Raw genomic sequence first — 13513 nt, 5'->3', positions numbered from 1 at the left:
GCACAATATGCACTCAGAAGATGTATTACTGTCAGATATAATAGGGAGAGCATGAGTGTGACTGTGTTTGCATCTCTTGGATCAGAGCACTTGTAGAGTTTCTAAATGACACACTCATCTTTGATGTAGGACACATTTTCTTTATGGACGTGCGTTCCTCATGATTGGTAAATACAGTAACAAAGTCATTCTTACCCGCTTCCCCAAATAACAAATCAAGTGACAAGGAGAGGAAAAGTACAAGGGTCGTTTCACCAATTGGGTGCCTTTTGAGTAGTGTAACTTGGGAAAAAAAGTGTTTGATTTCACATAATTTAACACTGTCAAAGACCACATGTTCAACTTCATAAAAACAATTTTTCCCATCTCAAAAAGATACTATAGTAAAGGCCAATTAAAGTAACAGGGTTGACGATTTAATCTCAAAAACAGCCATAAATCCCCTTGTGACAGAAAATGGCCAAAAAGAGTAGAACCAGATTTTTTTACACTATATGGTTTGACAATTAGATGTTCAGTGTTTCTTTATATTTTAAATGCGAATGAAGTTCAGGTAACAGGGTTGACCTTAAAATTTGGGAAAAATGTAAATTAATAACTAATCACATTAAATAAATAATCATCTTTAGAAATACAGTATATACACAAAAGGGCACTTCAATTAATATAAGACTTTTAAAAATGTAATATTGGTGCACCATGTTTACTTAAAATATCAAAGGGGCGCAAAAGGCACACAGTTTGTGGAACGACCCACAAACAGTCTCTACAGCAGTGAGACAGCAACATAGTTCATCAGTATGTCATCAGTAAGTCTGTGGAGTCCAATACATCTGGACTATTGTCACAAGTCATGTGTGAACATTATGGTGTCTTTGTTTACCATCATCTTCATGATTTAGCTGATGACAGTAACATTAAGACAGGGGAACCACCCCAACTAGTTTTGGCCCAGTGCGGTAAGCTGGCTGACCAGTACACTGCTCAGCTTGGTCATGACTCATGGGTCTATTTCTCATGGGTGTATTTCTCTGTAGTGGTAACCATGGTGAGGAACAGCCTTGTCTGGCTACTTCCTGGTCACATTTCATAGTTGATGCACTTCATGGTGTCAGAGGCCCATCTCAATGCCACTAGTCTAGTGTCCTTCACTCCACTTCTCTCTTCCTCTCCACTTTCTTCTTCTCATATCTTCTTTTACCTGATCTCTCTTTCGGACCTCCTTTTCCCCCCTCTGCGATGTCCCCTAGGCACGACTGGGGTTGGGGGAGGGCTTGCCCTCGTAGCCATACAGGAAGGTGGCCGTGATGACCAGCACTGCACCCATGAAGAACACACTGGAGAGGACAAAAGACAAGACACAGCATTACACATGTCAGAGACAAACAACATTTAATTAGGTAATTAAAATAACCCATCTCAAGAGAGAATGTGTGTGTTGCGTGAGAACCTAGTTGGGTCGAAGTCCTGCAGCCAGAAGTAGGAGATGAGTGTTGACAGAATGATGGAGAGAGACGTAGCGAAACCCTTCAGGATGTTGTCTGCATACTTGATGACAGCTGCTATAACCAGCCCTCCTAGTGCCTAGAGAAACACACACCAGATATGGACTGGATGAGCAGTGGGCAAAGGGACACTAATACTACAAAGCTCACACAATTGGAACTAGATCAAGCAATAGCACCTTAGTCAAGAGGCATGGTAATATTCATTCAACATGATTAAAAGTGCAAGAATTTTCCATTAAAACTGTACAGTCGTGGCCAAAAATGTTGAGAATGACAAATATTAATTTCATGTCTGCTGCCTCAGTTTGTATGATGGCAATTTGCATATACTCCGAATGTTATGAAGAGTGATCAGATGAATTGCAATTAATTGCAAAGTCCCTCTTTGCCATGCAAATGAACTGAATCCCCCCAAAATATTTCCACTGCAATTCAGCCCTGCCACAAAAGGACCAGCTGACATCATGTCAGTGATTCTCTCGTTAACACAGGTGTGAGTGTTGACGAGGACAAGGCTGGAGATCACTCTGTCATGCTGATTAAGTTTGAATAACAGACTGGAAGCTTCAAAAGGAGTGTGGTGCTTGGAATCATTGTTCTTCCTCTGTCAACCATGGTTACCTGCAAGGAAACACGTACCGTCATCATTGCTATGCACAAAAAGGGCTTCACAGGCAATGATATTGCTGCCAGTAAGACTGCACATAAATAAACAATTTATCGTATCATAAAGAACTTCAAGGAGAGAGGTTCAATTGTTGTGAAGGATTCAGGGCGCCCAAGAAAGTCCAGCAAGCGCTAGGACCGTTGATTCAGCTACGGGATCGAGGCACCACCAGTAGAGAGCTTGCTCAGGAATGGTAGCAGGCAGGTGTGAGTGCATCTGCACGCACAGCGAGTAGAGGTCGACCGATTAATCGGAATGGCTGATTAATTAGGGCCGATTTCAAGTTTTCATAACAATCTGAAATCTGTATTTTTGGACACCGATTGTGGATGATTTTTCAAACATTTTTATACCTTTATTTAACTGGACAAGTCAGTTAAGAACACATTCTTATTTTCAATGACTGCCTAGAAACGGTGGGTTAACTGCCTTGTTCAGGGGCAGAACAGATTTTTACCTCGTCAGCTCGGGGATTCGATCTTGCAACCTTCCGGTTACTAGTCCAACGCTCTAACCACCTGCCTTACATTGCACTCCACGTGGCAGGCTGACTACCTGTTACGCGAGTGCAGCAAGAAGCCAAGGTAAATTGCTAGCTGGCATTAAACTTATCTTAAGAAAAAACAAATCAACCTTAACATAATCACTAGTTAACTACACATGGTTGATGATATTACTATTAATCTAGCGTGTCCTGCGTTGCATATAATCGATGCGGTGCCTGTTGATTTCTTATCGAATCACAGCCTACTTCTCCAAACGGGTGATGATTTAACAAGCGCATTGGCGAAAAAAGCACTGTCGTTGCACCAATGTACCTAACCATAAACATCAATGCCTTTCTTTAAAATCAATACACTAGTATATATTTTTAAACCTGCATATTTAGTTAATATTGCCTGTTAACATGACTTTCTTTTAACTAGGGAAATTGTCACTTCTCTTGCGTTCCGTGCAAGCAGTCAGGGTATATGCAGCAGTTTGGGCCGCATGGCTCATTGTGAACTGTGTGAAGACCATTTATTCCTAACAAAGCCTGTAATTAATTTGCCAGAATTGTACATAATTATGACATAACATTGAAGGTTGTACAATGTAACAGCAATAATTAGACTTAAGGATGCCACCCGTTTGATAAAATATGTAACAGTTCCATATTTCACTGAAAGAATAAACGTTTTTCTTTTTCGAAATGATAGTTTCCGGATTTGACCATATTAATGACCTAAGGCTCGTATTTCTGTGTGTTATGTTATAATAAAGTTTATGATTTGATATTTCATAGAGCAGTCTGACTGAGCGGTGTTAGGCAGAAGCAGGCTCGTAAGCATCCATTCAAACAGCACTTGCGTGCGTTTGCCAGCAGCTCTTCGTTATGCTTCAAGCATTGAGCTGTTTATGACTTCAAGCCTATCAACTCCCGAGATTAGGCTGGTGTAACCGATGTAAAATGGCTAGCTAGTTAGCGGGGTACGCACTAATAGCGTTTCAATCGGTGAAAGCGCTCACTCAGACCTTGAAGTAGTTGTTCCCCTTGCTCTGCAAGGGGTTAGGGTTTCGATGTGTTCCTGGTTCGAGCCCAGGTAGGGGCGAGGAGAGGGACGGAAGCTATACTGTTACACTGGCAATACTAAAGTGCCTAGAAGAACATCCGATAGTCAAAGGTTAATTAAATATAAATGGTATAGAGAGAAATAGTCCTATAATTCCTATAATAACTACACCCTAAAACTTCTTACCTGGGAATATTGAAGACTCATGTTAAAAGGAACCACCAGCTTTCATATGTTCTGAGCAAGGAACTTTTTTACATGGCACATATTGCACTTTTACTTTCTTCTCCAACACTGTTTTTGCATTATTTAACCAAATTGAACATGTTTCATTATTTATTTGAGGCTAATTTTATTTTATTGATGTATTATATTAAGTTAAAATAAAAGTGTTCATTCAGTATTGTTGTAATTGTCATTATTACAAATAAATAAATAGTATTTTTTAAATCGATATTGGTGTTGAAAAATCATACTCGGTCGACCTCTAACAGTGAGGCGAAGACTTTTGGAGGATGGCCTGATGTCAAGAAGGGCAGCAAAGAAGCCATTTCTCTCCAGGAAAAACATCAGGGACATACTGATATTCTGCAAAAGGCACAGGGATTGGACTGCTGAGGACTGGGGTAAAGTCACTTTCTCTGATGAATCCTCTCTCTGATTGTTAGGGACATCAGGAAATAAGCTTGTCCGGAGAAGACAAGGTGAGCGCTACCATCAGTCCTGTGTCATGCCAACAGTAAAGCATCCTGAGACCATTCATGTGTGGGGTTGCTTCTCAGCCAAGGGAGTGGGCTCACTCACAATTTGGCCAAATAACACAGCCATGAATAAAGAATGGTACCAACACATCCTCCGAGAGCAACTCCTCCCAACCATCCAGGAACAGTTTGGTGACGAACAATGCCATTTCCAGCATGATGGAGCACCTTGCCATAAGGCAAAAGTGATAACTAGGTGGCTCGGGGAACAAAACATCGATATTTTGGGTCCATGGCCAGGAAACTCCCCAGACCTTAATACCATTGAGAACTTGTGTTCAATCCTCAAGAGGCGAGTGGACAAACAAAAACCCACAAATTCTGAAAAACTCAGAGCATTTATTATGCAAGAATGGGCTGCCATCAGTCAGGACAGCATGCCAGGGCGGATTGCAGAGGTCTTAAAAGAAGGGTCAACACTGCAAATATTCACTCTTTGCATCAACTTCATGTAATTGTCAATAAAAGCTTTTGAGACTTATGAAATGTTTGTAATTATACTTCAGTATTCCATAGTAACATCTGACAAAAATATCTGAAGACACTGAAGCAGCTAACTTTGTGGAAATTAATATTTGTGTCATTCTCAAAACTTTTGGCCACGACTGGTTCTGACTTTTAAACTTGAAATGTCCTTATTCCATGTTACTGAGGGAGAAAGGGAAACGCAGAATGTTTACATTCTGTCAGAACATGTTATTGATCAGGTATACTATGGAGAAAAGGGCCAGTCTGGTACAAGTCAACAGGACAGCCGTGAGTTGGAGAGGAGTGAGGAATTTGGGCCAAGGTCAGGTCAAGCCAGATGAAGTGAGAAAGAACAGGCATCACTAAAGTCCTGTCTAGCAACAGAGATGTATTGGCTGTCAAGGTGTGAGATGCCTCAGCATAGAAGGACGGTTTAAATACCAGTGCTTGTGTAAATATGTCTTTGTCTTATGCAGCGGTGTGACCCAGTGGGTGAATAAACTTGGTTTGATCTTTACTAGTTGTCTGTGAGTTTTACTCTGTTTGTTTAGAATCTAACAACACCATTTCTCCACATTTGTAGCTTGTGAACTAACAATACACACTGACTACATTTGACCTGCAGCTCACAGGTGAAGTAAAAACAAATAATAGTGAGATGTACCTGCAGAGCCACCACTATCCAGGTGACTGTGTTGTATCCCTGGAACATCCCAGACTCTTGGACCCTCTCCCCATCATACGCAAACATCCCCATCAGACCAAACACCAGGCCAAACATTCCTACACACAGACAAACAGGTCAGATGATGTGAGTTTGAACTGAATATGAATGATAGGAAAATGGATTTAACGTAACCCTGCCAGCTTTCACCAAAAACAATAACCTGCAGTGATTGACTGAAAAAAACTATATGTCTACATCCATAGACATTCATGTTAAAACACTCGTCTCATCCAATGTGTATGAGGATGAATGCAGCATTTTCTCGATGCAGAAACTCTATACAGAAAACTAGCACAAGTTCACACCAGGAAATTAATCACAGGAGAATTAACACGCTTCACATGTTCGGCTATAAAAATAAAAAAACTCAGCAGGAAGACTCATTTGACACAGAGAAAATGTAGGGTTTCAGTGAGGAGGAAGGAACACTAAGAACTCACTTCAAAGACACAGTACTAGAGCTCTGTCATAAATAATATTTATTTGATAATAACAGAGTAATTCTGGGACGGAAAACTGGAACAAGTGCCCTTACAACCCTAGTATAGTAGAACCGTTTCATACTGACCCAGTTGGATGTTGCGGACCCAGACACTCTGTTTTGTCTCTTTCAGGATCTTCTCAAAGTAAACGCCAGCAAAGCCACTGGAGAAGCAGGCCACCAGCACCGCCGCCACGCCAACAAACTGGGACCCCGCAGACAGCTGCTCCTTCTCAGGGGCCCCAGGGGACTCAGAGGGCCACTAGACATTGGACACACACAAACATACTGGAGTGTGTAAAATGCAGGTTTGAAAAAAAAATGGTAGATTGTAAAGGAGTTAAGAGTAGAGTTTACCTGCACCAGTGCAACCCCAGCCATGAGGATGAGCAGGGAGAGCCACTGGTACACACCCAGTCTCCGGCCCAGCATGGACACTGAGAAGAGAGCTGTGGTAAGGATCTTCAGCTGGTAGGTCACCTGGTGGAGACAGACAACGGGAAAACAGGGGACACCATTTTGACACCATAAAAAAATATACTACTCCAGACACTAATACAGTGCCTTCAGAAAGTATTCACACCCCTCGACCTTTTCCACATTGTGTTGTGTTACAGCCTGAATGTACTATTTGTCACTGGCCTACACACAATACCCCATAATGTCAAACAGGAATGTTTTTTTGAAATTGTAACAAATTAATTAAAAATTCAAAGCTGAAAGGAGTCAATAAGTATTCAAACACACTTGTTATGGAGAAGCCTAAAATTAGTTCAGGGAGTAAAGATTTGCTTAACAAGTCACATAAGAAGTTGGATGGACTCTGTGTGCAATAGTGTTTAACATGATTTTGAATGACTTGTTTCCCCACACATAGACAATTATCTGTAAGGTTTCAAACACAGATGCAACCAAAAAGACCAGGTAGGTTTTCCAATACCTCGCAATGAAGGGCACCTATTGGTAGACTGGTAAAAAATAAAATAAAAAGCATACATTTCACCAGGAGGCCAATGATGACTTTAAAACAGTTAGAGTTTAATGGCAGTGATAGGAGAAAACTGAGGATGGATCGACAACCTTGCAGTTATTCCACAATTCTAATCTAAATGACAGTGAAAATAAGAAACTCTATACAGAATAAAAATATTCCAAAACATGCTCCCTGTTTTCAATAAGGCATTAAATTAAAACTGCAAAAAATGTGGCAAAGAAATTCACTTTATGTCCTGAAGACAAAGTGGTATATTTGGGGCAAACCCAACTCTTTATTTTATCAAGTATGATGATGGCTTCATCGTGTTACAACCTGGTCTCAGAAGATTTCGTATTATTCTGTACACGTAAATCCGAGATACTCCATTTAGTATGATACATGTATGGTATGTATTCATTTTTGGATGTCCAGCATCCATTTTGTATGATATGTTACAAATTCCAATTTGTAGTGGCTAATGTTTGCTAGTATTATGTATTGTATTATGTTAAAGGATTAAGGTTAGGGGAAGGGTTAGCGAACATGCTAAGTAGTTGTAAACAATGTTCCCTCTAAAGCAGCACGCAGTAGCCCCGAGTCTGCGGCGCAGAAGAAATATCAGCCCACAGAGAGAAGCACGAGACTGAACTTCACTCAACTTTCTAGAGCAGTGGTCACCAACTGGTCGATCACGATCCAGTGGTTGATCTCCAAAGCATTCCTAGTCAATCACCAAACATTTCTGTAAAAAACCCAATGATAAAAAGCCTTGTGTTCCTACATCTTTTTATTTTCAATGACGGCCTGGGAACAGTGGGTTAACTGCCTGTTCAGGGGCAGAACGACAGATTTGTACCTTGTCAGCTCGGGGGTTTGAACTCGCAACCTTCCGGTTACTAGTCCAACGCTCTAACCACTAGGCTACGCTGCCGCCCCGAACCTCAAACTTCGAAATATATATTTTTTTAAATGGCCCAAACAACAATGCATTGGTAGGGCAATCAAGCAAAGCCAATATGCAGTGATCGTGTATTGGGCCTATAGCTTACTACAACAACCTAATTGTTACAGTACTGTTTGTAATTGGTTAATATTGCATAGGCTAGATCTCGGCTTGCATTTTGACTCAAAAAGTGATCTTGACTCAGAAAACGTTGGTAGCACTTTTCTGAGCGTTTTCCCTGTTAACACTATCAATTAGACTAGTTAACTGTAAGGTTGCGAGATTGGATCCCCTGAGCTGACAAGGTGAAAATCTGCAGCAATTGTCATCGAATAAATGCAATATTAGCCACTTTTAAACGCAACACACCAAAACAAAACTAACAATGCACGAGATTGTTGTAGGCATAATGCATGGGAGTAGGATTCCATATGCATTGACTTATTCTACACAGACCAGTGCAGCATAAACATGTTTTTATATTTTATTTTACCTTTATTTAAGCAGGCAAGTCAGTTAAGAACACATTCTTATTTTCAATGACGGCCTGGGAACAGTGGGTTAACTGCCTGTTCAGGGGCAGAACGACAGATTTGTACCGTGTCAGCTCGGGGGTTTGAACTCGCAACCTTCCAGTTACTAGTCCAACACTCTAACCACTAGGCTACGCTGCCGCCCCCAATCAGCGCTGCAGTAGCCATATATGCAAATAGACCATTGTTTATATGGATCTGTGCCATTTACTTTGAACTGTACTGTGTTTACAGTACAGCAGTCGTGAGTAGATGCTGCCTGTTTTGAGATCAGCATGTAGCCATGTGAGCACAGTCTATTAATATATTTAGCAAGTTAGTGAGTTATCAGCCCAGTTACAGATCATGTGTAGTTAGCAATAGGGGAGTGATTGCTTCCTACAAGAGCACAAAATATGTACATTTCTAGACATCTTTGAAAAGCGAGTCAGGTAAAGAGCTATTTTTTTGCCTTAAAGGGGCAGTGTTGTATTTTGAGACAGCCTTGAATAAGCTAAGGAGCCAATAGGCAGTGGGTAGCAAAATGTGTCTGATTGTCTGTAATAATGCGTTTTACTTTGTAAAGTGGTTTCTTACACCAAATAAAAAATATTCAGCCACCTCCTTGTCTGAAGGTCAAGTGGATAAACAGGTTAATGTCAAGTAGAGGTCGACCGATTAAATCGGAATGGCCGATTAATTAGAGCCGATTTAAAGTTTTCATAACAATCTGAAATCTGTGTTTTTGGACACCGATTTTGCCGCTTTATTTAATCTTTATTTAACTAGGCAAGTCAGTTAAGAATGCACTCTTATTTTCAATGACGGCCTAGAAACGGTGGGTTAACTGCCTTGTTCAGGCGCAGAATGACAGATTTTCACCTTGTCAGCTCGTGGGATCCAATCTTGCAACCTTACAGTTAACTAGTCCAACGCAATAACGACCTGCCTCTTGTTGCACTCCACAAGGAGACTGCCTGTTACGCGAATGCAGTAAGACAAGGTAAGTTTCTAGCTAGCATTAAACTTATCTTATAAAAAGCAATCAATCATAATCACTAGTTAACTACACATGGTTGATGATATTACTAGATATTATCTAGCGTGTCCTGCGTTGCATATAATCTGACTGAGCATACAAGCATCTAAGTATCTGACTGAGCGGCAGTAGGCAGAAGCAGGCGCGTAAACATTAATTCAAACAGCACTTTTGTGCGTTTTGCATTGTGCTGTTCATGACTTCAAGCATATCAACTCCCGAGATGAGGCTAGTGTAATCGAAGTGAAATGGCTGGCTAGTTAGCGAGCGCTAATAGCGTTTCAAACGTCACTCGCTCGCTCTTTGCCTTGGAGTGGTTGTTTCCCCTTGCTCTGCATGGGTAACGCTGCTTCGAGGGTGGCTGTTGTCGTTGTGTTCCTGGTTCGAGCCCAGGGAGGAGCGAGGAGAGGGACGGAAGCTATACTGTTACACTGGCAATACCAAAGTGCCTATAAGAACATCCAATAGTCAAAGGTTAATGAAATACAAACGGTAGAGAGAAATATTCCTATAATAACTACAACCTAAAACGTCTGGGAATATTGAACTCATGTTAAAAGGATCCACCAGCTTTCATATGTTCTCATGTTGTGAGCAAGGAACTTAAACGTTAGCTTCTTTACCTGGCAAATATTGCACTTTTACTTTCTTCTCCAACACTTTGTTTTTGCATTATTTAAACCCAATTGAACATGTTTCATTATTTATTTGACGCTAAATTGATTTTATTGATGTATTATATTAAGTTAAAATACGTGCTCATTCAGTTGTTGTAATTGTCATTATTACAAATAAAAATTTTAAAAATTGGCAGATTAATCGGTATAGGCTTTTTTGGTCCTCCAATAATCGGTATCGGCGTTGAAAAATCATAATCATGTTTCTTTCAAATGTCTCATGGAATGTAGGCCTACATTGAACACCACACATTGGCTGCTACTGTAGGCTGAATGATAGGACAGCTATTTCTATGTTAAAATGTTATGAGATGCATTTTTACCATTGCTTTTTATGGTAGGCCAACATTATGATCAAATAGCCACAATAGCATTCTTGGCCACTGTTAAATCTAACTTAAAAGCAGGTACAACCTCTATGCGCTGGAAGTTGCACAGAATTTTCACAACGTTTAAGTTTGCACTCAGCAGACCTGAAATGTACTCAGTGAGGATTTTTTTTGGAGGGAATTCAAGCAAAGGGCAATCGAAGCTGTAGATAAAAATTAGTAAGTAGTTAAAAAGTTTCTAATTAGCTAAATTGCTAAAGTTGTCCGTGACTTAAACACAAAACCTTTAGTTTGCTAAATGTTCAAGTCCATTCGTTTTTGCTTTAAGTTAGTGTCTGTCTTATGTAACAATACCAAATGTAACATATCATACTAATTTGACTGTTCTGGATTTACAATTTCTATGTTATGTGTAGTCTATGAGACCAGGCTGCATTTTATGGTTATGCTTGTACTTGGCAAGGATTAGAGAGTTATTTTCAGATAAAAAGAAGTGGGATAGAGCTAAGTACAGGCAAAATACTAGAGGAAAACCTGGTTCAGTCTGTTTTCCAACAGACAATGTGATACAAATTCACCTTTCATCAGGACAAAAACCTAAAACACAAGAACAAATATACACTGGAGTAGCTTACCAAGACGACATTGAATGTTCCTGAGTGGCCTAGTTACAGTTGACTTAAATCGTCTTGAGAATCTATGGCAAGACTTGAAAATGACTGTCTAGTAATGATGAACAACCAACTTGACAGACCTTGAATAATATTGTACAATCCAGGAGCTCTTCGAGTCTTACCCAGAAAGAGTCACAGCTATAATCATTGCCAAAGGTGATTCTAACATGTATTGACTCACGGGTGTGAATACTTATGTAAATGAGGTATTTGTGCATTTAATTTTCAATACATTTGCAAAAATGTCTAAAACAGGTTTTCACTTTGTCATTATGGGGCATTGTGTGTAGAGATGGTGAGAAAAAAAACTCTCCATAACAGGTTGTTCTACCTGGTAGGTGGCAGCATCTAGGTTAGACAGAGCCACGTAGAGCAGGTTGTTCTGTAGGGTGTAGATCCCAGAAGGAATGGCCAGCTTCAGGGTCTCTATAGGTTTGTGGGCTATCTCCTGCCTCAGAATACTGCTCAGAGCCCGAACACTGTAGCCTGTGCCATACAGGAGAGAGGTGTAAATAGAGGGAAACTTAGATACCGAGCTATAACTTGCATAACCCTTCCATGAGTCTTCCTCTAGGCCTAAATTTATACATAAACACAAAGTATTATTTTCCTATACTGCAGATGGGAAGTAGGCAGCTCTATCCAGACCACTCACTGTGCTCCTTGAAGACGAGCAGCAAACAGGTAATGATCTTCATGAACTCAGCCACCACCACAGCCGAGGAGGCCAGGTAGCGGTGACCGTCCCCCTGCAGGGTGCGGGAGTAGCGCATGGTCAGCACCAGAGAGGTGGTCTGGAACACCAGCACCCCCAGAGACAGGTACTTCAGCCTGGAGGATGCCATGTTGGGGACAGTCAGTCTGGAGTCAGTCTGCAGGGAGAGGGGACAGTCTTAAAACATTCAAAGGAAGGACCGATGGGCCAAATGGCTGCAACTCTTTTGCTCCTGTGGTCTGGCACTGGAGTAAGCTTCAGTGGCTGTGAAGAAACATTTGCTCACACTGACACTGTAGCCCGGCAGCCAAGCTGGCCTCCTACTGCTGGCTAACTAACAACAACACACAATCCTCTCTTTGTCCACAAGATCAAGGGCACCAGCAAATGCCATACTGACAGTTTCCATGATCATCAAAAACGAACTACCTTTCATTTGTAGTGTGAGAGGTGCGTTTGGACCTTCTCATGATTGGAGAATCCCTTTCAATGAGGATTAGACAAAACAAGTCAGGCTACATTGAACAAATGACAGAAAGCTAACCATTCAATGATCAACTTAATACTTCAACTTTTAATTCAGTTTGATTACAGTCAAAGCAAGTGACACATTCCAAGAAAGTTGGCTAGCTAGCGCAGGTGTCTAATCATTCATCAACAAGGAAGCAGGCAAGACTAGCTCGAGACACTGACCCAATCTCATACAGTTTGATAGTGCAAGACTAGCAGACCTACCTGGTAGCACTGGAAAGCTAGCTAGGTAATACAAAAGCTGTTGAATTTGAGCTGTAATTCTTCAAGCGAGAGCTGTAGCGCTCGCTAATGAGCTCATCTGTCTGTTAGTAGCTAGCCAGGTAACTTATCCACAGTTCAAGTCCTCGCGTCCATTGACCCAGGCTGGCTAACAGCAACGTGATTCTACCATTGCCCCTTCATACCGAAGTTGTTGTCCATTATACCGTAATTGTTGTCTGCGTTATGACAGTATTTAGTCTAAAGTTGCAACGACATAGCTAAGTAAAAAGCATTTCGTATTATTTTACTTCCTTGTACGGTATTTTTGCTTCCTCATCTGCTCAGAACACTAAGAACTAACCTTCAGCCCGCTCTCTACTGCCGTCTGCTGGATGGGTGGACCATAGAAATACAATTCATTATATTTCAATCCGGTGGACAGGTTTCTGCTGCAAACTGTGGTGGCATTGTCTGAGTTTTAGAATAATCGGGTCTTTACTATATGTAAGATTTCTGTCCAGGCATCATTCAAGTATGCTCATACTGGCAAGTAAGGTCACATGAAATGTGGTTTGAGGCAACGATGGTTTACATCCTGCGTGTTCCTCCTGGCTCCATTGGTAAAGATATGGCTTCAATGCCCCCAGAGATCACATACAGTACAGTGAGTGCATACATTTAAACGGTGTAAGTCACTTTGGATAAAATTGTCTGCCAAGCAGCATAATATCAATGCTTTGAATTGATT

General features: G+C 40.9%; 1 protein-coding gene across 1 annotated transcript; it reads right to left on the bottom strand.

Moving 5' to 3' along the window:
- Positions 1-117: 117 nt before the first annotated feature.
- On the bottom strand, positions 118-13125 carry slc35a3a (solute carrier family 35 member A3a). Its single transcript, XM_035780791.2, has 8 exons — positions 12766-13125; positions 11971-12187; positions 11647-11801; positions 6523-6645; positions 6253-6427; positions 5622-5740; positions 1451-1584; positions 118-1337 (listed from the first exon to the last, which is right to left on the bottom strand). Exons 2-8 carry the CDS (start codon positions 12158-12160, stop codon positions 1247-1249), a joined length of 987 nt encoding a protein of 328 aa, XP_035636684.1. The 5' UTR covers positions 12161-12187; positions 12766-13125; the 3' UTR covers positions 118-1246.
- Positions 13126-13513: the final 388 nt, after the last annotated feature.

Source organism: Oncorhynchus keta, chromosome 1, assembly GCF_023373465.1.
Source record: "Oncorhynchus keta strain PuntledgeMale-10-30-2019 chromosome 1, Oket_V2, whole genome shotgun sequence".
Classification (NCBI taxonomy): Eukaryota; Metazoa; Chordata; class Actinopteri; order Salmoniformes; family Salmonidae; genus Oncorhynchus; species Oncorhynchus keta.
Note: the sequence above shows the minus strand (reverse complement) of the source record. Positions and strands in the feature narration are given on the sequence as shown.